Source organism: Stenella coeruleoalba (assembly GCF_951394435.1).
Source record: "Stenella coeruleoalba genome assembly, chromosome: 2".
Classification (NCBI taxonomy): domain Eukaryota; kingdom Metazoa; phylum Chordata; class Mammalia; order Artiodactyla; family Delphinidae; genus Stenella; species Stenella coeruleoalba.
In genome coordinates, this window is record NC_137147.1 from 178,850,510 (window position 1) to 178,870,831 (window position 20,322).

Below are 20,322 nucleotides of genomic sequence, written 5' to 3' on the forward strand. Positions count from 1 at the left end.
ATGTGCCTCTTGGCCATCTGTATGTCTTCTTTGGAGAAATGTCTATTTAGGTCTTCTCCCATTTTTGGATTGGGTTGTTTGTTTTTTTAATATTGAGCTGCATGAGCTGTTTATATATTTTGGAGATTGATCCTCTGTCCATTGATTCGTTTGCAAATATTTTCTCCCATTCTGAGGGTTGTCTTTTTGTCTTGTTTATGGTTTCCTTTGCTGTGCAAAAGCTTTGAAGTTTCATTAGGTCCCATTTGTTTATTTTTGTTTTTATTTCCATTACTCTAGGAGGTGGATCCAAAAAGATCTTGCTGTGATTTATGTCAAAGAGTGTTCTTCCTATGTTTTCAGGACCTTGTTATTAACCCACATATTCTAATGATTAGCCTTTCCAGACTGATTACCTGCAGGTAGCTATATATACATGTCCCACCGTTATTTCAAACTCAGCAAGTCCTGAACAACGTTATGATTCTCTGACCCACTCCTCAAATCCTTGCTAACACCCCAATGCTTCTCATCCTCCTATGTTTCCAGTCTTGAACAAAGTGCCATTATCTATCTGAATAGCCAGACTGGAAAGCCTGGCATCATCTTAAATCTCTTCTTCCTAAAACTTCTAACATTCACTGAGTTACCAAGTGATGCCACCTCTAATTCTCTGACAGGTCTTCCGGGCCCATCCCCTGACATCAGACGTGCGTCACCTCTTAACCTGATCACTGAGCTAGCTTCCACGTTTTACCTTTGGCTGCTTTCAGATGCTCCTGATGTCTCTGGTGTTCTTCAGTTCCATTCTCAAGTACCTAGATATGGATTTATCTTTACTTTTGGCTTCAGACACTGTATTCCTTAAATCTGACTTTCATCAATTCTGGAAAATTCTTTGTCATTATATTTTTGAATACTGTCTTTCCCCATTATTTCTAATCTATACATCTGGGATTCACTAGAAACGTGTAGTGCCTTTTCATTCTTTTTTCCATGACTCAGTTTCATACTTTCAACTGCTTTACCTTCTTTACCTGCTGCATTCTGGGTAATTTCCTATGAGTCATCTTCTAGTTCATTAATTCTCTCATCTGTTGGGTCTAATCTTCAGTTTGGCTCATTGAATGAGTTTTTAATTTTAATGCTATTTTTATTTCTAGAAATTCTTTTTCAATTCTTTTTTTCCCTCTTAGGGTCTTTTATGTTTTAGATTCTTCCTTTGTTTTTTATCATTTCAAGGAGACTGATTTTACAGTCTCTACCAGTTAGTTCTATTTGCTACAGTTCTGGGGGAATCTAATCCCTTCAGTTTGTTGTATACACTGGTCCTCAAAGGTGCACGGCCTGGGCTGACGGGTGTCACTCCAGAGTGGTTTCAAGCATCCCAGGAACTAGCTTAGGATCCAATTTTTATGTTAATTTCCCAAACTGCAGGTTTCCAGACCACCTGGGTGGTATGAATTTGAATTCCAAGCCCTTATAGGTATGAAACCTCTGAGTTCTGCATCTCAGAGATTTTTTTTCCTCCAACTAAAAACTCCAAGGCAAGAGCGATCCAAATCCTAATTACTGCCTTGTACTGACTGCTGGACGTTTCTCACCTCCTAGCACCAGAATCCTCTTGTTAAAACCAAACACCCACCAGGGGACTTCCCTGGTGGCACAGTAGTTAAGAATCCGCCTGCCAATGCAGGGGACTGCATTGGGTTCAAGCCCTGATCCGGGAAGATGCCACGTGCTGCAGAGCAACTAAGCCCGTGCGCCACAACTACTCAGTCTGTGCTCTAGAGCCTGCGAGCCACAACTACCGAGCCCGTGTGCCTAGAGCCCATGCTCCACAACAGGAGAAGCCACCGCGATGAGAAGCCCGTGCACCGCAACGAAGAGCAGCCCCCTCTCACCACAACTAGAGAAGGCCCGTGTGCAGCAAAAGAAGACCCAATGCAGCCAAAAATTAATTAATTAAATTTTTTTAAAAAGCCAAAGCCCCTAAATTCAGGGGACCAAGCATTTTCTCCCTCAAATCCCCCAACCCTTAATCTTAGCTCACACACTTACTGCTCTGTTTTCAGTTACTCTTCATTCTAACCACTGAATATTTCACTTACGTTCTTAATCACTCCACTGTGCATTTTATGACCTTTCAGTCAGTATTCCTAGTCCTATGTAGCAGAAACATCCTCAAGTTATCTAGTTCACTGTACTGCTGGGAATAAAAGACTGAATTGTTCCCTAAATTGGCTCCAGTTTTGCAATTCACCTTCTTTTGAAAAAAGTGTTTAAGCTTTTCTGGCTGTAACCCAGGGTAAGAAATGCACTTAAATCACATCCCAGTACACATGTGTATACACACACATACATTTATAGCAAACATTTCACAAAATACCTTATTATGTACAATCCAATATATTATAAAATACCCCATTTCTTTTTTTTAAAAAAGCCCATAGGGCTTCCCTGGTGGCACAGTGGTTGAGAGTCTGCCTGCCGATGCAGGGGACACGGGTTCATGCCCCGGTCCGGGAAGATCCCACATGCCGCAGAGCAGCTGGGCCCATGAGCCATGGCTGCTGAGCCTGCGCGTCCGGAGACTCCACAACAGAAGAGGCCACAACAGTGAGAGGCCCGCGTACCGCAAAAAAAAAAAAAAGCCCATAAAAAACCAATTACATTCATTTCACAACCTACTAATGGGTCATGATCTACATGCAGTTTGGAAAACATACCTTTATGCTACTACCAGTATTGTATTTCTAAAATCATGACTGTAATAAAAATTATTTGGCTCCTATATTCTATGCAAAAAACACTCCTTAGTTTAAAAGCAAAAACCCTTTACATTTCACATCTACCTCTCCTAACTACTTCAGCATCTTCTTTCACCAATCTGAGAACTGATTAGCCAAACTGATCACTTTTGTCATGAACCACCATCTATTTTCACACCTCTGTACTTCTTGCATATGTTCTCTATCTCACATACCCTTACCTACTTTATCTCCTCATCCACCTAATTCTTACTCACCTTCAAGGCTCAACTGAAGTTACATCTATTTGGAGAAAACCTTTACCCACTTCTTTGCACTCAGCCCTTCTTCTTCTATGCTCTAATGGTATTTAATTCATACCCCTACCACGGCATCTATTGCATTTTGACTTGTACCAATAGTCCCTGCTTTTAGAAACTATGTTTCATCCATCTTTATAACATCTTTGGGTCTCACGCATAGCACCAATTCAAAAAATATCTTGTGAAATGGAACCCTGTAGTGTTAATCAGAAAGTTTTTATGAGAATAACCATTTCACGGCGAGAAGAGAATGGGAGACCACAAAGATGAGTCTTAACACAGGGGGCCAGAACTGCTATCCTTTCTTTGGAAGGCCTGGTGACAAGGCTGGTCCTCGGCTAGTGTTTTGGAACTTAGAATCAGGGGAGTTCCCACTATGAACTGATAAGGGTAGCTCACTGTGCCTACACTGTTTGTAACAATGTATTTGTAAACAAATAATATGGTTTACGGTGGACACTGAGTTTCCTTCTGGGAGGCTGGAATCTGGGTAAATACCAGGCAGGAGGTACCCACACAACCTGCCCTGAATGAAAATCCTGGATGCCGTGTCTCATTAGAGCTTCCCTGGCTGGTGACATCTCACATATATGTTGTCAAGCTCGTTTACTGACGGAGTTAAGTGCACCGTGTATGACTCCGCTGGAAAAAGACCCTACAGCTTGCAAATGGTTTTCCCTAGACCTCATCCCACGCACCTTTTATTTTGCTGATTTTCCTTCAGATCCTTTCACTGATTAAATCATAGGCACGCATATGATTATATGCTGAGTCCTCTGAGCCCTCCTAGGGAATCACAGAGCCAGGGAGTGGTCTTGGGGATCCCTCAACACAAGAAGTAATCGTATAAAAATGTAAGATAGCATATGCAAGTGTCAGGGTGTATGTCCGCTTCACGGAAATTTCAGCAAGGAAATGTAAAAGTTGACATAGGGCCATAAAAAATACTAAAAGCTTGATTTTTATTGAACTGTTTCTAAATAAAGGAGTGAAGCAACATTAAAGAAAGATGATTTTCCAATTGAACAGTAATAAAGATTGGAGGAAAAATAGTAAGAAGGTACTTAATTGCACACAGCCAAAAATAAAAATAAATAGTAAAAAAAACTTTAAAAAAAAATACTCTTGTATCAATGTAGAAAACAAACTTATGGTCATGGGGGGAGAAGAACGATAAATTGGGAGATTGGGACTGACATACACACACTACTATATATAAAATAGATAACTAATAAGGACCTACTGTATACACAGGGAACTCTACTCAATACTCTGTAATGACCTATATGGGAAAAGAATCTAAAAAAGAGTGGATATATGTAGATGTATACCTGATTCACCTTGCTGTACAGCAGAAATTAACACAACATTGTAAATCAACTATACTTCAATTAAAAAAAAATCTTGTGTTGGGAGTGGGGGGGAATGAATTAGGAGTTTGGGATTAACATATACACACTACTATATATAAAACAGACAACCAACAAGGGCCTACTGTATAGCACAGGGAACTCTACTCAATATTTTGTAACAGCTTATAAGGGAAAAGAATCTGAAAAGGAATATTTAACTGAGTCACTTTGCTGTACACCTGAAACTAACCACACACTGTAAATCAACTATAATTTGATAAAAAAAAAAAACTCTTGCATTAAGAAAAGCCTGGCATTCAATTTTCTCTAAGTTTTTCAATAAAGTTGACACTGATACCATCAAAATCAGCATTACAACCTTATGTTCAATCTAATTACCAGTGATAAAACCTTCCTAACATTAAAATATATTTGATCAGTAAATTAAATAGCATGTTAAATAAAATGAGGGAACCTGAATTTTATGGTGAGAAATTACTTTTTAAATTGTTTACTGCCTATAAATAGTTTAACCTATGTTTTTGTTTTTTTTTAAACATCTTTATTGGAGTATAATTGCTTTACAATGGTATGTTAGTTTCAGCTTCACAACAAAATGAATCAGTTATATATACACATATGTTCCCATATCTCTTCCCGCTTGCGTCTCCCTCCCTCCCACCCTCCCTATCCCACCCCTCCAGGCGGTCACAAAGCACCGAGCTGATCTCCCTGTGCTATGCGGCCGCCTCCCACTAGCTATCTACCCTACGTTTGGTAGTGTATATATGTCCATGCCTCTTTATCGCTTTGTCACCGTTCACCCTTCCCCCTCCCCACAGCCTCAAGTCCATTCTCTAGTAAGTCTGTGTCTTTATTCCTGTTTCACCCCTAGGTTTTTCATGACATTTTTTTTTTTCTTAAATTCCATATATATGTGTTAGCATACGGTATTTGTCTCTCTCTTTCTGACTTACTTCACTCTGTATGACAGACTCTAGGTCTATCCACCTCATTACAAATAGCTCAATTTCATCTCTTTTTATGGCTGAGTAATATTCCATTGTATATATGTGCCACATCTTCTTTATCCATTCATCCGATGATGGACACTTAGGTTGTTTCCATCTCTGGGCTATTGTAAATAGAGCTGCAATGAACATTTTGGTACATGACTCTTTTTGAATTATGGTTTTCTCAGGGTATATGCCCAGTAGTGGGATTGCTGGGTCATATGGTAGTTCTATTTGTAGCTTTTTAAGGAACCTCCATACTGTTCTCCACAGTGGCTGTATCAATTTACATTCCCACCAACAGTGTAAGAGGGTTCCCTTTTCTCCACACCCTCTCCAGCATTTGTTGTTTCTAGATTTTTTGATGATGGCCATTCTGACTGGTGTGAGATGATATCTCATTGTCGTTTTGATTTGCATTTCTCTAATGATTAGTGATGTTGAGCATTCTTTCATGTGTTTGTTGGCACTCTGTATATCTTCTTTGGAGAAATGTCTATTTAGGTCTTCTGCCCATTTTTGGATTGGGTTGTTTGTTTTTTTGTTATTAAGCTGCATGAGCTGCTTGTAACCTATGTTTTGATAACTTAAATAACTGGATGATGTTGAGCTTCTAGTAAAAGATTAGTCAAAGAATAAAAGTATAAATATATTCCTTTTTCTAAAGCCCACAGAAATGGAGAATGAAAAACCTAAAAGAAAATTCCATTTGCAAGAAAACTAAGAAACAGCTATTACCCAAATGATTAAGAATAATTAGCTAACACAGTAAAATTTGGATCAAACCTAGTTCCTCAACAGGGTATGAATGCTTCTGTAAAGGAAAGGCTTCTGGGTGCCTAAACAAATATTTACTGCTTAGATCCAGGACCAGAGGGTCAGACAGAAAAAAGGAGAATCTGGGAGCGTCTTGTCAGTGTCCTGTGCCCTGCAGATAAAGATGAAAGAGGACTGGACTGGCAAAATTGGCACAAGCAGACAATCTCTGCTTTCTGTAACAAAACTGGACAAACTGCCTAGAAGTAGCTAAGGGAAGAGAAGGGAAAGCGCAAGCAACTCTGTCACTCCTCCCCTGAGTTCACTAAGCGTTAACAAAAATTAAAGCCCCCAACAAAGAAGCTATGAGCCGGATCCCCTCACAGAGCCTTAGTCTTCTTCAGCTCAGCTCACCAGGACTAGAGTTGTGCCACTAGGAAAGACCTGGTGAAAGTATCTTGAAAGACACATCTGATGAGTTGTCCAGGTATACACTTGACCCGAAGTGCAAACTAGGTGAATCTATGTGAAAGTTTTCATTCAAGGATTCATTCAACTGGGAACTACGTGTAGATACAGATGGCCCTGTCTACCCTCAGGTTCCACATCCATGGATTCAACCAACCGCAGATGAAAAAACATTTTTTTTTAATTCCAGAAAATTCCTAAAAGCAAACTTGAATTTGCTGTGCACTGGCAACTACTCACACAGTATTAAGTATTGTAAGTAATCTAGAAATGATTTAAAGCATACTGAAGGGTGTGCATGACTTATATGCAAACACTACATCATTGCATATGAGACCTGAGCCTCTGTGATTATCGGTATGTTGGCGGGGAGCGGGGGATCCTGGAACCAATCTCCCATGGATACCAAGGGACATCCGTAGTAGTAAACAAAGTTGTAATAAACAAAAGGCAGTACAAAATGTACAGACCAAAAAAGGGCAGAATTTCAAATAACCTCTGCATACTTTCAAAGAAACTAAAAAGAACCTTAGAAAAGGGATATAATAACAACAACAAGATTAAAAAATAAAGAACAAAAGTGAACTAGCCCAGCTCAGCAAGTAAAGGATAGTAAACCCTGTGAAATTCAAGAGTTAATGTAACAGGCCTGCGACAGCTATTCTTAGAAAGGCCTGCTGGGAAGGCTGGCCCTCGGCAGCATCTGGAACCTTGACTGGCCAACGGTTCCCAGCACTGACATAAAACCACCTCTTAAGAGTGAATTACTGTTCCTAAACTGTTCGTCCAAGCTGTGTGGTTATGCTGAACACCTGCTTTCCTTTTGGGAGCCTGGAATTCCATTACATGCCAGGCAGAGGGCGCCCAGATGACCAGCACCCAACTAAAACCTTGGGTGCTGGGTCTCTAATGGGCTCCTCTCATAGACAATGATTCTATACGTGTCACAACTGACTGCTTGAAGGATGAAGCCTGTCCTGGTAGCTCCGTGGGGAGAGACGCCCAGAAGCTTGCGCCTGGTTTCTTCCAGACTTTACCCCACATGCCTTTTCCCTCTGCTGTTTCTGCTTTTGTACCCCTTTCGTGTAATAAATCCCCGCCATGAGCCTGACTAGATGCTGAGTCCTGTGAGTCCCTCCAGCCCGTCACAAGACCCTGGGCTGTCTGGGGGTGTCCCAACACAGGGAGCATCTGTCCTGGAAAACCAACACATGGACCACCAGTGTCCTCCTAACAGATCGGGCAGGAATATGTAACAAAGATATTCAAAGAACTACCAGAAGACTTGTAATTTAAAAATTACATTGCATTTCAATGAAAACTAAGGAGAATAATAATTATTATTATAAATATTAATAACAATTATTATTATTATTATAAGGTATACCCCAGTGAAGTTTCTAAAGTCCAGTGCCTAAGAATCCCATAGATCTCCAAGTGAAAAATCAAGATTCTGTTGTAAGGGGCGAAAATATTTTTTGGCCTCAGATTTCTTCATAGCAACACGTGGGGCCCTAAGATTGTAGAAGCAGTGTCTACAAAGGGCTGAGGGAAATAACATGTGACTTGAAATGACTATAATCAGCCCATAAGTTGTTGTTTAAATATAAAGGCAACAAGCAATTCTCAAGCGAGAAAGGAAACAGAGCATACAAGAGACATACTTGGGGGAAGGGAAGCAGGTGCTGGAGACCTGCTACATGACGCTATTCGATCAACCAAGAGATCAATTAAGATAAAGAACTCAGAAATAAACTACCAATAGGGCTACAAGCAAGCACTGCATTCATTTGTATTATGCTTGTAGAATAAAAATGTTACAAAGCTTTACATGGTTAAAAAACTAACAGTAAATAAAAATTGGTTGGTGGAGGTTTTAGGGCAAATTTAAGCATAAGAATTTCTTCCATTTTCATAGTGGAAAGTCAAAAGATACCTAATAAAAGTGATGATGAGTTTAAAAGACAAAAAAGAGCCGAACTGCTCCTTTTAGAAACAAAAGGTAGGTATATGAATCCACAATGCTAAAAGATTTCTTAGTGCTTTCCTGTAGTAACTCACCGTTTGTGTTTTATAGTTCACTAATGCTTTAACTTTTTTTTAACTTTTTATTCACTTTCGGCTGCGTTTTTGGTCTTCGTTGCTGTGCGCGGGCTTTCTTTAGTTGGAGTGAACGGGAGCTACTGTTTGTTGCAGTGCTCGGGCTTCTCTTGTTGTGGTGCACGGGATATAGGGGCATGGGCTTCAGTAGCTGTGGCACACGGCTTAGCTGCTCTGCGGCATGTGGGATCTTCCCAGACCAGGTCTCAAACCCATGTCCCCTGCATTGGCAGGCGGATTCTTAACCACTGCACCACCAGGGAAGTCCCCACTAATGTTTTAATGAGTAATTTAGCTCACTACAAAGAACAGATGAAAGAATTATTACATAGCCAGTAAAAAGAATGAAATAGTGTTATATAGGATTATGGAAAACTACGGAGGCCACAGTACATTCTGAAATGAATCACAGGTCTCAAAAGACCTGTGACTGTCATCAACTGTAGTAACTAACTGGTTTAAAACTAGGAGATGAAAGAAATCAGAACACTGGTTTCCTGGTAGAGGGGCAGAATGCAGAGAATTTTCTGGGTGATGGAAATGGTGTATATCTTGATGGGGGTGAGTCTTGACTACACAGTTGTATGAATTTACCAAAACTCAGCAAATAGTACACTTAATTAAGATCTCTGCATTTCACTACTGCAAATTCCCCCTTAACAAAGAGCTAGAAGAAGGAGTTTACAAAATCGGGACTTGCCTGGTGGTCCAGTGGTAAAGAATCTGCCTTCCAATGCAGGGGATGCGGTTTCAATCCCTGGTTGGGGAACTAAGATCCCACATGCCACAGGCAACTAAGCCCACGCGCCACAACTACGGAGCTCGCACACCTCAACGAGAGCCCGCGTGCTGCAAACTACAGAGCCCACGCACCACAACTACAGAGAAGCCCCCACGCTGCAACGAAAGATCCCGTGAGCCTCAATGAAGATCCCGCGTGCCGCAACTAAGACCCGACACAGCCAAAAAAAAAAAAGGGGGGAGTTTACAAAATCAACTTTTTTAATTGCGGAAGTAATACGTGCTTATGGTAAAAAAAAAAAAAAAAAAAAAAAAAAGACAGAAATATTACAAGTGAAAATCTCCTCTTACTCAGTTTCTCCCAATCCAACTTCCTCAGAGTTAATCCCTGTCAACAGTTGGGTATGTTATACCCTCCAGACTTTTTTCCGTATATAAATAAATATATATATAAATCTGTAGTTGTGTGTGTTTTTTAGTCGCAAAAGAAATGTGATTTCTTACATTCCTACACAGAGCAACATGCTTTTGGTATTTAATTTATCGAGAACATCACCTTTTCTTTGTACATATAATTCTCCCACATTAAAGGCCATATAAAAATAATAATAATAAAGGCCATATAATAATCCACTGCGTGGATAAACCAAAAACCACTGCTCTACTGTTGACCACTAAATTACTTTAAAGCTTTAACAAAATGAGCATTTTTATGTTTATTATAAGTCTTAGGGGTATTAAAAAAATTTTATCACAATTAGGGATTTTCAATACAACACCCATTATAATATGAAAGCCGATTTTTTCAAATTTTAAACACATCCCACCAAACACATAGTGTCTGTTCTACTCAGAGAACAAACACAGTAATTTAACATAACTGTGAATTAATAAAATTTTACAAACATATCAATTATTAAAGTAGGAAACGGTGCTTTGTATTTTTGTTGTAGCTCAATAAAGTTTTAACTGAGCAGTGGAATCAAGATATACAAGTAAACAAATGTAAAAGTAATTTTCTTACAGAATGGAAAAAAATCAATCACTGCACAGCAGAAACTAACACAACATTGTAAAGCAATTATACTCCAATAAAGATGTTTAAAAAGAAAAGAAAACATGATATAACACAGAAAAAAAATCAATCACTGCACTAAACGCAAGTACAATGCATTACTCTCAAGGTATCTGGGCCCATTCCTAGTGTTCTTTTGTAATATTTTCCATGAAAGACTATAGAGTCAGCATTTACCAAGTTTGTGAATTCCTATCTTAATAATGGAGAAACTTAGTACTGTCACTAACAGTAAAAAAGAACCTGTGACATTTTTATTTAGAAGAATATAATTTGAAAATGAAATAGTTACAAACCTAGGTCCAATAACAGGAATAAGTAAGACATCCTGAAGGTCTGGATGCTGAAGAATAGGAAAACTTAATCCATTAAACTGCTGTTAAAAATAAACACACAGGATTACAAAGCAATCAGTATATTGGTTAAATTTCAAGTTACAGAGCTTTTCAGTGTCATTACCTAGCAGAGCACGGTAATGAGCTTGATTTAGGGTATTTTCACTTTATTCCACGGGATACTATAAAAAATCAAAGACTTCAAAACAACAACGTTTTCTCTATAATTTGATTCTCAAGTATCTTAACTTCTTTACAAGTAAAAGGCTCAATTTTGCTTACTGTTTTTGACTTTGGAAACACGAACCATTGTTGACCTTACGTGACTTACTCTGAAAACACATATCCAATATAGGATTGCATGAATAGGACATTAAAGATTGAGATTACTAAACGCTATTTATTATATATTATCAACACTGGATGCCATGTCAGTTGGATGATGCTTCCTGGCAAAGGCTCAGGATTTTCAGTATCCTCTACCGTACTTGGCCTTCAGACTGGAAATAAGTGCAGGGCCAGTGGCATAGGTGCTGGGGCCAACTCCCAGTCTCATGGGAGCCAACTCTGCAGCTCTTCCCAACTCCATGGTCATGCTGGTAGCTTGAAATCGACCAGAGTGGGAGCGTTTACACCGCAAAACTCAGCAAACACCACACACCAGCATTATTTTTCCCAGAAAGTGGGTTGTGCAGTATGCACCAGCACACCACCGTTGCAGGCGGAAGACAACCGGGCACTCCACGCGGAACAGTGGACTGGACAGCAAGGGCTGTGTACCCTATCGGAGGGCAGCACGCAAATAGTGGAGAACAAGTCTCTGCCATGTAAGCTAGGGATTATCAACTCATTCATTTTCACATAATACACCAAAGAGCAGTGACCATAACAGATATTTGCATTGCCTTGTAGTATCCATACACTACCTACAGAAAACTTCCAAAATCAACCTATTTCTAAGTTGATGGAAAGAGAAAAAAAAATTCTTCAGATTTTAGAAATCTGACTATATTTCTACCAAGTCAACAGCTCTTCTGCCTTCTGCTTCCTCCAGGCAAAGGATACTGTGAACTAACCACATCCAACAGAATAGTAAGAAACCTTAAGGGCAAACTCATTCAGACAAGCCTCTCTCCCTTTTTTTTCCCTCTCTCCCTCATGTGCTCTCAGTTTGATACCTTACAGCATCCAGACTATGGATCCTTCCAAGGAGAAGAGAATGAATTTTGCCATTTGTTTTTGTTTTGCTTTGGAAGTACTATTTCTTTATACTATAGAAATAGTCTACAGAGAGATCAATCCTCCTCAGGCCAAGGTTTCCCTTCTCTCCCTTTTTATCAGATATTAAAATGATACAGAAATAAAACTTTTATAAAACCACACGTCTGTAACTTCCATAAAACACCACAAACTTTTTTTTAAACCAAGCATATCACCTGCTTGTCTTTCTGTTTGTTTCTACCCCGTGCCCTTTTTAAAACAGCCTTAGTGAGGTTAATTTACATACCATAAAATTTACCCATTTTAAATGCACAATTCAATGATTTTTAGTAAATTTACAGAATTGTGTGACCACCACTAAAATCCAATTTCAGATCCTGTCCATCAACACACTATGATTCCTCATGTCCATCTGCAGCCAATGCCTGTTCCCAGCTCCAACCCCAGGCAACCACTAACCTACTTTCTTTCTCTAGAAATCTGCCTTTTCGAGACATCTCATATAAAAAGGATCATACTGTCTTGTGTGTGGCTTCTTTCACTCACTATAGTGTTTTTGAGGTTCACCCAAGTGGTAGCACGTATCAGTTCACCACTTTCATTGCTGTACTGTTCCCCTGTGTGAACATACCACGTTTTGTTTTTCTATTCACCAGTCGATGGACATTTGCACAGCTTCTCCCTTTTGGTTATTATGAACAATGCTGCTATTAATGTTCATGCCCAAGCCTTTGCATGGACGTATGTTTTCATGTCTCTTGGGTAGACACCTAGGAGTGGAACTGCTGGGTTGTACAGTAAATTTATGTTTAACTTTTTAAGAGATCGCCAAACTGTCTTCCAAAGAAGCCAAACCACTTGACTTTCCCATCTGCAACGTATAAAGGTCCGTTTCTCCACATCGCTCACCAGTCAAATGAAATTTTAAATGATTAAATTTCAACATGGGACACAGAGATATTTGGAGACAAAGCACCCACTCATATATCATTCAGGATATGTCTTTAGGACACACACGAGCTTGGGACATGGCAAAAGAAAGGAGATGTACAATCTAAAACCTCCTGCGAATCTCCTTTCCTGCTGCAAACAGGCACTGCTCAAACCACCAGATACTTACCTAGTGCCCACGACCCAACCTCCTCAGTCTTATCTTAACCTTCAAGGAAAGGGACTCAAAAGCCCAGAGTGACTTCGTCTGCCTGCTCTTAGATGCAACTCCTGAGTTCTTCTATTCCCATCACAGTGGGATCCTAGATTACCTAAGCTCTAGGAATAATTTCTAGAAAAGAAAACAATCTGGATCTGCCTGACTTACGGACACCTTACGGGACTCAGAACAGTTTCCTTCATACTGAAAACCTACATGCATGACTACATAAAAGTAATAATCTTAGTTGCTTAGAGGAACTGCTTATATTTTATGCCTAATGCCATTACTCTCAACAAAATTACTGCTCTTATTAAAAATCAGATTAACCTTTCTACAAGTCTTATTTAAAATTATTATACTAAGTTTTGTTCTCATACAGCCAGAAATCGTAGCTGGTTCTTATAACCTGGTCATCTCCTCACAACTGGAAGTTCATAGAATTGTTCTTAAAGAGAGTACAATAAACATTCCATAAATGTAATGAGATTAAAGACAAAAAATAAATGAATCAAACAACAAGGTCCTATTTGTACAGCACAGGGAACTATATTCAATATCCTGTAATAAACCATAATGGAAAAGAATATGAAAAAGAATATTTAGGGCTTCCCTGGTGGCACAGTGTTTGAGAGTCCGCCTGCCAATGCAGGGGACATGGGTTCGTGCTCCGGTCCAGGAAGATCCCACATGCCGCAGAGCAGCTGGGCCCGTGAGCCATGGCCGCTGAGCCTGCACGTCCGGAGCCTGTGCTCCACAACAGGAGAGGCCACAACAGTGAGAGGCCCCCGTACCAAAAAAAAAAAAAGAATATTTATATGCATAACTGAGTCACTTTGCTGTACAGCAGAAATTAATACAACCCTGTAAATCAACAATACATCAATAAAATTTTAAAAAAAGAATCAATACCAGTGAAAATTCTCTGAAAATTTCTCTAAGTTATATCCAGAGTAAACTGATCACAGCCTGTGATATACAAATCCAAGTCTTTTAAGCATGCTTACCTCTTCCTTTTCATTTAGGCAATTACGTAGAAATAGGTCTGCTGACACCCATCATGGTTATTTGTTAGAAGAGATTTAATAACTACAAAATACAACTTGACGTACCCTCTCCAAGCATCTGTTTTCCTCCATCTTACATTTCTTTGGAGGCAAGTTTCAGTACACAGTGTATGAAACACAAAATGCACAGCTTTGGGGTTTTCTTTCTGGTTTAAAAAAATTTTTAATACAATTTTCAAAGGTTACCTTTCATTTACAGTTACTACAAAATATTGGCTGTATTTCCCATGTTGTACAACACATCCTTAAGCCTGTCCTACACCCAATAGTTTGTCCCTCCCACTCCCACCCCTATACTGCCCCTCCCCCTCCCTCCCCACTGGTAACCACTTGTTTGTTCTCTGTATCTGAGTCTGCTTCTTTTTTGTTATATTCGCTAGTTAGTTGTATTTTTTAGATTCCACATATAAGTGATATCATGCAGTATTTGTCTTTCACTATCTGACTTATTTCACTTATAAAATGTACAGCTTTTGGGGTTTCCCTGGTGGCGCAGTGGTTGAGAGTCCGCCTGCCAATGCAGGGGACACGGGTTTGTGCCCCGGTCCGGGAAGATCCCACATGCCGCAGAGCGGCTAGGCCCGTGAGCCATGGCCGCTGAGCCTGCGCGTCCGGAGTCTGTGCCCCGCAATGGGAGAGGCCACAACAGTGAGAGGCGACGTGTACCGCAAAAAAAAAAAAAAAAAAAAGTACAGCTTTTGAAAGCAAAGAAGACAATATAAACAAGAAAATTCCAATATTATTTTTCTGCATGGAACTTTAAAAATGCCATTTTATAATACTGTTTTCACTTACAGAAAATTAGTATTATGCCAAAACTATTTTATTGGTTGAACAAAAAAAAATTTGTGTTGTTTTCTTTAAAACATATCTTTACATTATTTTCCTCCTTTTATTATATTTAATTAAATTATTATATTAAAATAAAAAATATAATCCTACAGGTAATCAGTAGGCACCTCCTTACCTCTGGGTTCACCTTGGCTACGTGATCTGCCCTCATGGTCGTTATATGCTGCTTATTACAATATCACAGACTTTTAGGGTTAGAATGGACCGCTTATGTATTTTAATGACGAAGCAACGGAGGCCCAGAGGGGTCGAGTGACCTATCCAGTCACTAAATTAATTCAGAATCAGAAGTACTAGGTTCAAGCTCTAGCATGAGCACTCACTACATAATCTTGAACAACATTCATGATCCTCAATTTCTTTATTTGTAAACTTGTAATAGTATATCGCTCACATGATATTAGTGAGGAGTGACATGACACAGATTGTAGAAATCTAATTCTGTACATAATGACAAAAATGTGCACGAACCTTCTGAAGCTCATCAAATAACAGACTTTTCACATGTTGTACTGAGGCTAGATGCGTATTTACTCTGACAGTAGTGAATGATGGAGGGTGGGACAACTTATGTAACAGAGTTTCAAACTTCCTTTCTGCTGCTTCTTTACCTAAAACAGATACAACCTGAAAAGAAGAAAAGAACAATGTTTCAGTTTCATTATACAAACTAAAAGTATTAAGATATATGTCTATACATTTGTTCCAACTAATGAAACATCATTCGGCAATTATTCGGTTCCATTTCACTTTTCTGCATTGTTTATGTGTTAATAACGCTACGGGAATCGCGCTATTTCACAGGGTTATGCTAATAAACACATAGTGAAACACCAGACAAAAAGGGCTTAGAAAACGCTGCCTCGTGCTTCCCTGGTGGTGCAGTGGCTAAGAATCTGCCTGCCAATGCAGGGGACACGGGTTCGAGCCCGGGTTCGAGTCCTGGTCCGGAAAGATCCCACGTGCCACGGAGCAACTAGGCCCGTGCGCCATAACTACTGAGCCTGCGCTCTAGTGCCCGCGAGCCACAACTACTGAAGCCCACGCGCCTAGAGCCCGTGCTCCGCAACAAGAGAAGCCACCGGAATGAGAAGCCCGCGCACCGCGGCAAAGAGCAGCCCCTGCTCGCGGCAACTAGAGAAAGCCTGCACGCAGGAACAAAGACCCAACACAGCCAAAAAGCATTATTAACATATCTGCTACATTTATTCATATAAATTCAGGATTTCATTCTACTTATTTCTAAAAACATTAACTGTTACATCACTTCTGTAGAATTAGTTCCTTGCTAACCCCGTATCCTAGAGCAAATTGGTTAGTAACGTTTTAAAACACCAATACTTGAACAGTAAGTAACATTGATACCGTCACCCAAAGAGCCCCCATAACATCAGCTTCTTAATATAGTATTATTAAATGTAAAAGATATTGTCCAAAAAAAGACAGGTAGCAAGATACCTGTCAGAAATAAAGTTATAAAGACTCAAACAACCGAGTTTCCTTGTAATTAACTAAAGCTTTTGAGACAAGTATTTCCTTTTTTTTGTCATCTTTGACTATACCCAGCCTCACAGAATCTTCATAAACCACTTGCCAGCCTAATAATCCACTAGCCTAAAAATATTCGTACTCTCTCAAGGTTTGTTTTTTTTAACTGAATATTCCATTACCTTTGATACTTTTTACAAAGGGATGGGTTTTCTTTTTGTAAAATCGTATAGTTAGTGGGTTTGCGGCAGAAGTGGTGTCAGACAGACATTTGAATCTTTTTTTATAAAACAATGTTAACCATTTTAAAAACTGCTGGGAAAAAAAACTGCTGACTGCCTCTATTTCTCTTAATACGCCCCTTATACTATAAGTTCTTTGAAATCAAGAAGGTATTTTCTCTTTCCGTACTGTCTTGCCCCTTAACATAACCTCTGGAAATAAAATGTAGAAATCAAACCTAGAAGTCATGGCTTCACCAAAATCTTTGAAAACGAGTAACATTTATGCGGCTTCATTTCGAATAGAAAATCAAAGAGTTGGAAAATACAAAATTGCCTGCAGGCGGGATGGTAAGGTGGAGAGAGCACAGGCTTGGCAATCAAAGACGATCAACATTCACTGAGGACTTCTGGGCTCGGCACTGCCAGCAGCGCACAGAAGGAACATTTGTGGAGGACCCATTAGGCGCCAAAACGATGCCAGGTGCTTGCACTTACGATTAATACGTTAAAACAACCACCTTGAAATTTTAGTACTGTTAACCGTCCTCAAATTTCACAGAAAAGGAAAGAAAGGTTAAGGGATGTGAAGTAATTCACTCAAAGCACTAGGATGCAAACCAGGGGCTTGGGGTCCCAAATCCATTCGTTTTCCCATTGGACCTGAGCTCTTTACCTTCACATTTCAACACTGTTACATGACAGCGGTGTCAATTTGATTCACTTAACGTCGCTCTTTGGACCCTCAGTTCTCTCATCTATAAAAATTGGGGAGGAAATCTCTACCAAAACAAGACTGCGCAGATTAAGATGTAAAGGTCTGCGGTTCATCTAGCACAACCGGTGGCATTTAAGCAGCACTCACGGAACGATAGTAAACCTTTCACCTGAGCGCCAGGGCAGGCGCTCTAAGAGTACAGGCGTTTCTTCTCTTCGGGACTTAAATTCTCGGAGACGGGGATCTTGTCTTGCCCCTTGTAATCCCTTCAGTGCATTCTTGCCGCCAGACACACAACCGCTTTTTACCCTTCCCTCCTTTCCCATTCCTAAATGTTAAAACATACACCCCATACACCTCTTAGCTCGGAAAGCATACATTAAATACCTGCAGAAAGATATTAGCATATTTTACATTCGGAAAGACGAATACTAAGAAACAACGGCTGTACACATTTGATTGCCTTTTAGATTATTTTTCTATTTCTCTAGAGCGTGTAAATATTTGAATTTTTGCAAATAGCATCTAACGTGTTTATCTGACCTACCTCCTCATTCATAAAGCCCGCTTTCAGATAGCTTTCAACCTCAAGTCTCAAAGATATTTTAGGGAAAATAGACATTTTCCTATCGCTTAGTTCTCCTCCTCCACGAGAAATGCTGGAAAACGGTGGTTTTTCTCTCTCCTAATTACACGGAGCGTCTGGGCAATGAATACCACCCACAACGTGCCGGGACCACCGATGCCCGGGAAGAGCGCGCTGCTCACGCCGAGTTAAAATGGGAAACGCGGAGGTACTTCCACGCCTTCTGGAGCTTGGCCAGTTTGCAGCGGCTTCCTCTCCTCCCAGGTCCTTCTTTAGCGACGCCCACGGAAATCACTGCGAGGCAACGCCACTCACGTTGCAGAGAAAAAAAAACAAAACAAAACAAAAAACCGTGAGGAGTGAAACCGCCGTGAACTGGGCGGAGATGTGGAAACCAGGCTGGGATCACCACGGCCTAACCTCCAGTCCCTCGGCCCCAGTTTCTCGGCAGAAAGCCGCTTCCGGCATGCGTCACTTCCGGCAATGCGGCCCACCCTTCCTTCCCCTGCCCTCCAATCCGCAGCCGCAGATTGCCGCTACGTCACGTCTCCGGAGTTTCCCAGCTCCGCCCGCGGCGCATCCACGTGCAGCGGGCCTGGGCGGGTGCTTTAAGGGGATGGAGGCGGAGCTGCCTCCGGGACCTGCAAACAGATCCAGCTGTTGGGCGGAGCTGGGCGGGCAGAGCTGGGTGCTAATTGGGGAGGGTTGGGTCGTGCTAACCTGAATAAGGTGAGGAGTCAATTAGTTACCTGCTGGGTGATCTCCAAAGCAAGAATGAAACCAGAATTTATTTGGGCCTATCATCCACCCTTTGATTTTCTGAAATTACCTTCCCTCTCTTAGGCTTGCTGGTCTGACTTCAGTTGTGAAAAAACATTATTCACATTTTTAAAAGCTGGGTTAATGGTCTTGTAATATCCATACATGCTCAGGTAAAACCTTAAAACGCACAGGTAGTTTTTACAATTAGTTGAATAAGACTAACAGGTTCCCTGTATCGGTGCTGATTTCTACTTTAAAGCTCGGGAGACCTTTGGCGTAATCTGTGTGTTTCAGGTGAGGAAAGATTCAAAGGGAGAAGGGACCTAATGAAAGTCGCTTAGTTTCCTGTGATTAAAATAGGAAACTAGAAATAATTCTTCTGTCTCCGAGACAGTGTTTTTTGAAACACACCGTTGTCATTAATACAGAACTGTAGGAAATTTTTTCTTAAGTCTTTTTCTGTTTAAATCTCACACGGAGGTGTTTTTAGAAGTACGATACACTCTCTCACAATGAGTGAGAACGTCAGGATAAAGACCGTAGCCACCTGGCTTCTAAAACCAATACCTACTTTTTCCACCACGGCCTATTTCTTTGGTAAATTTATGGAATTCTTCTGTGGCTAAATCATCTGAAAGTGATCAGGAAAATGTCTAGTCCAGCCATTTCCAAAGGAATTTTTGCAACCTCAAGATTGTGACCACAGCACCGATAATGTTTGGAATCGATATCAAGGAGAAAAGGGAGAGGAAGGAACAAGGTGAACTAGATTGTAAACTCTGAGAAGGTAGAGACTTTACCTCACTGCTGCAGACCCAGTGCCTACCACGTAAGAAGCACTCAAATATTGAAGGAGTAGATGAATAAGTGGATGGACAGCTCTGTAAACCAGAGAAAGGAAGTGCTGATAAAGCATATATTGATATCTGCTGGACATTAGTTCACTAGTTCAGCACTTGTGAACAGTGCTGAGGACATTTAGACAATCTTTGGCTAGACATCACTGAAGTGACGGTTATGTTGATGATGAGGTCTCTTGGTGTTCTAAAGTTGGTCCATATTACAGATCTGAAGTTGGCATACTAAATACATATTGTCTAAGCAAAAGAAGACACCTATAACTCCACACTTCCACTGCTGGGGGCCTGGGTTCAATCCCTGGTGGGGGGGACTAAGATCCTGCATGCCGTGCAGTATGGCCTAAATAAATAAATAAAAAGAAAATGTAAGCTTTAAAAAAACGAGGAAGACCCCTATAAGAATACACCCATATAAGGGTCATTGGGGTTTTGTATTCTCGATGGGGTCATATGGCCCCCAATGTGGGGAGAGCAAAACAAAATCTTAGATATAATCATATAATCT

The 20,322-nt window shown here is 40.3% G+C and overlaps 1 protein-coding gene across 4 annotated transcripts in view; it reads right to left on the minus strand.

Annotated features, from left to right (window-relative positions):
* NSUN6 (NOP2/Sun RNA methyltransferase 6) overlaps positions 1-18,650 on the minus strand; it is a 71,155-nt gene extending 52,505 nt beyond the window's left edge. Inside the window, exons 1-3 of one of the 4 annotated variants that reach the window (XM_079914403.1) lie at positions 18,157-18,650; positions 15,654-15,809; positions 14,376-14,476 (exon numbers count right to left, since the gene is read on the minus strand). In XM_079914403.1, coding sequence (XP_079770529.1) covers positions 14,376-14,476; positions 15,654-15,809; positions 18,157-18,231 — 332 coding nt within the window. In that variant the 5' untranslated portion in view covers positions 18,232-18,650. Of the gene's footprint in view, positions 1-10,853; positions 10,934-14,375; positions 14,477-15,653; positions 15,810-18,156 lie in introns of those variants that run through there. The other 3 variants (XM_079914401.1, XM_079914400.1, XM_079914402.1) reach the window with 3 other exon arrangements.
* Positions 18,651-20,322: the final 1,672 nt, after the last annotated feature.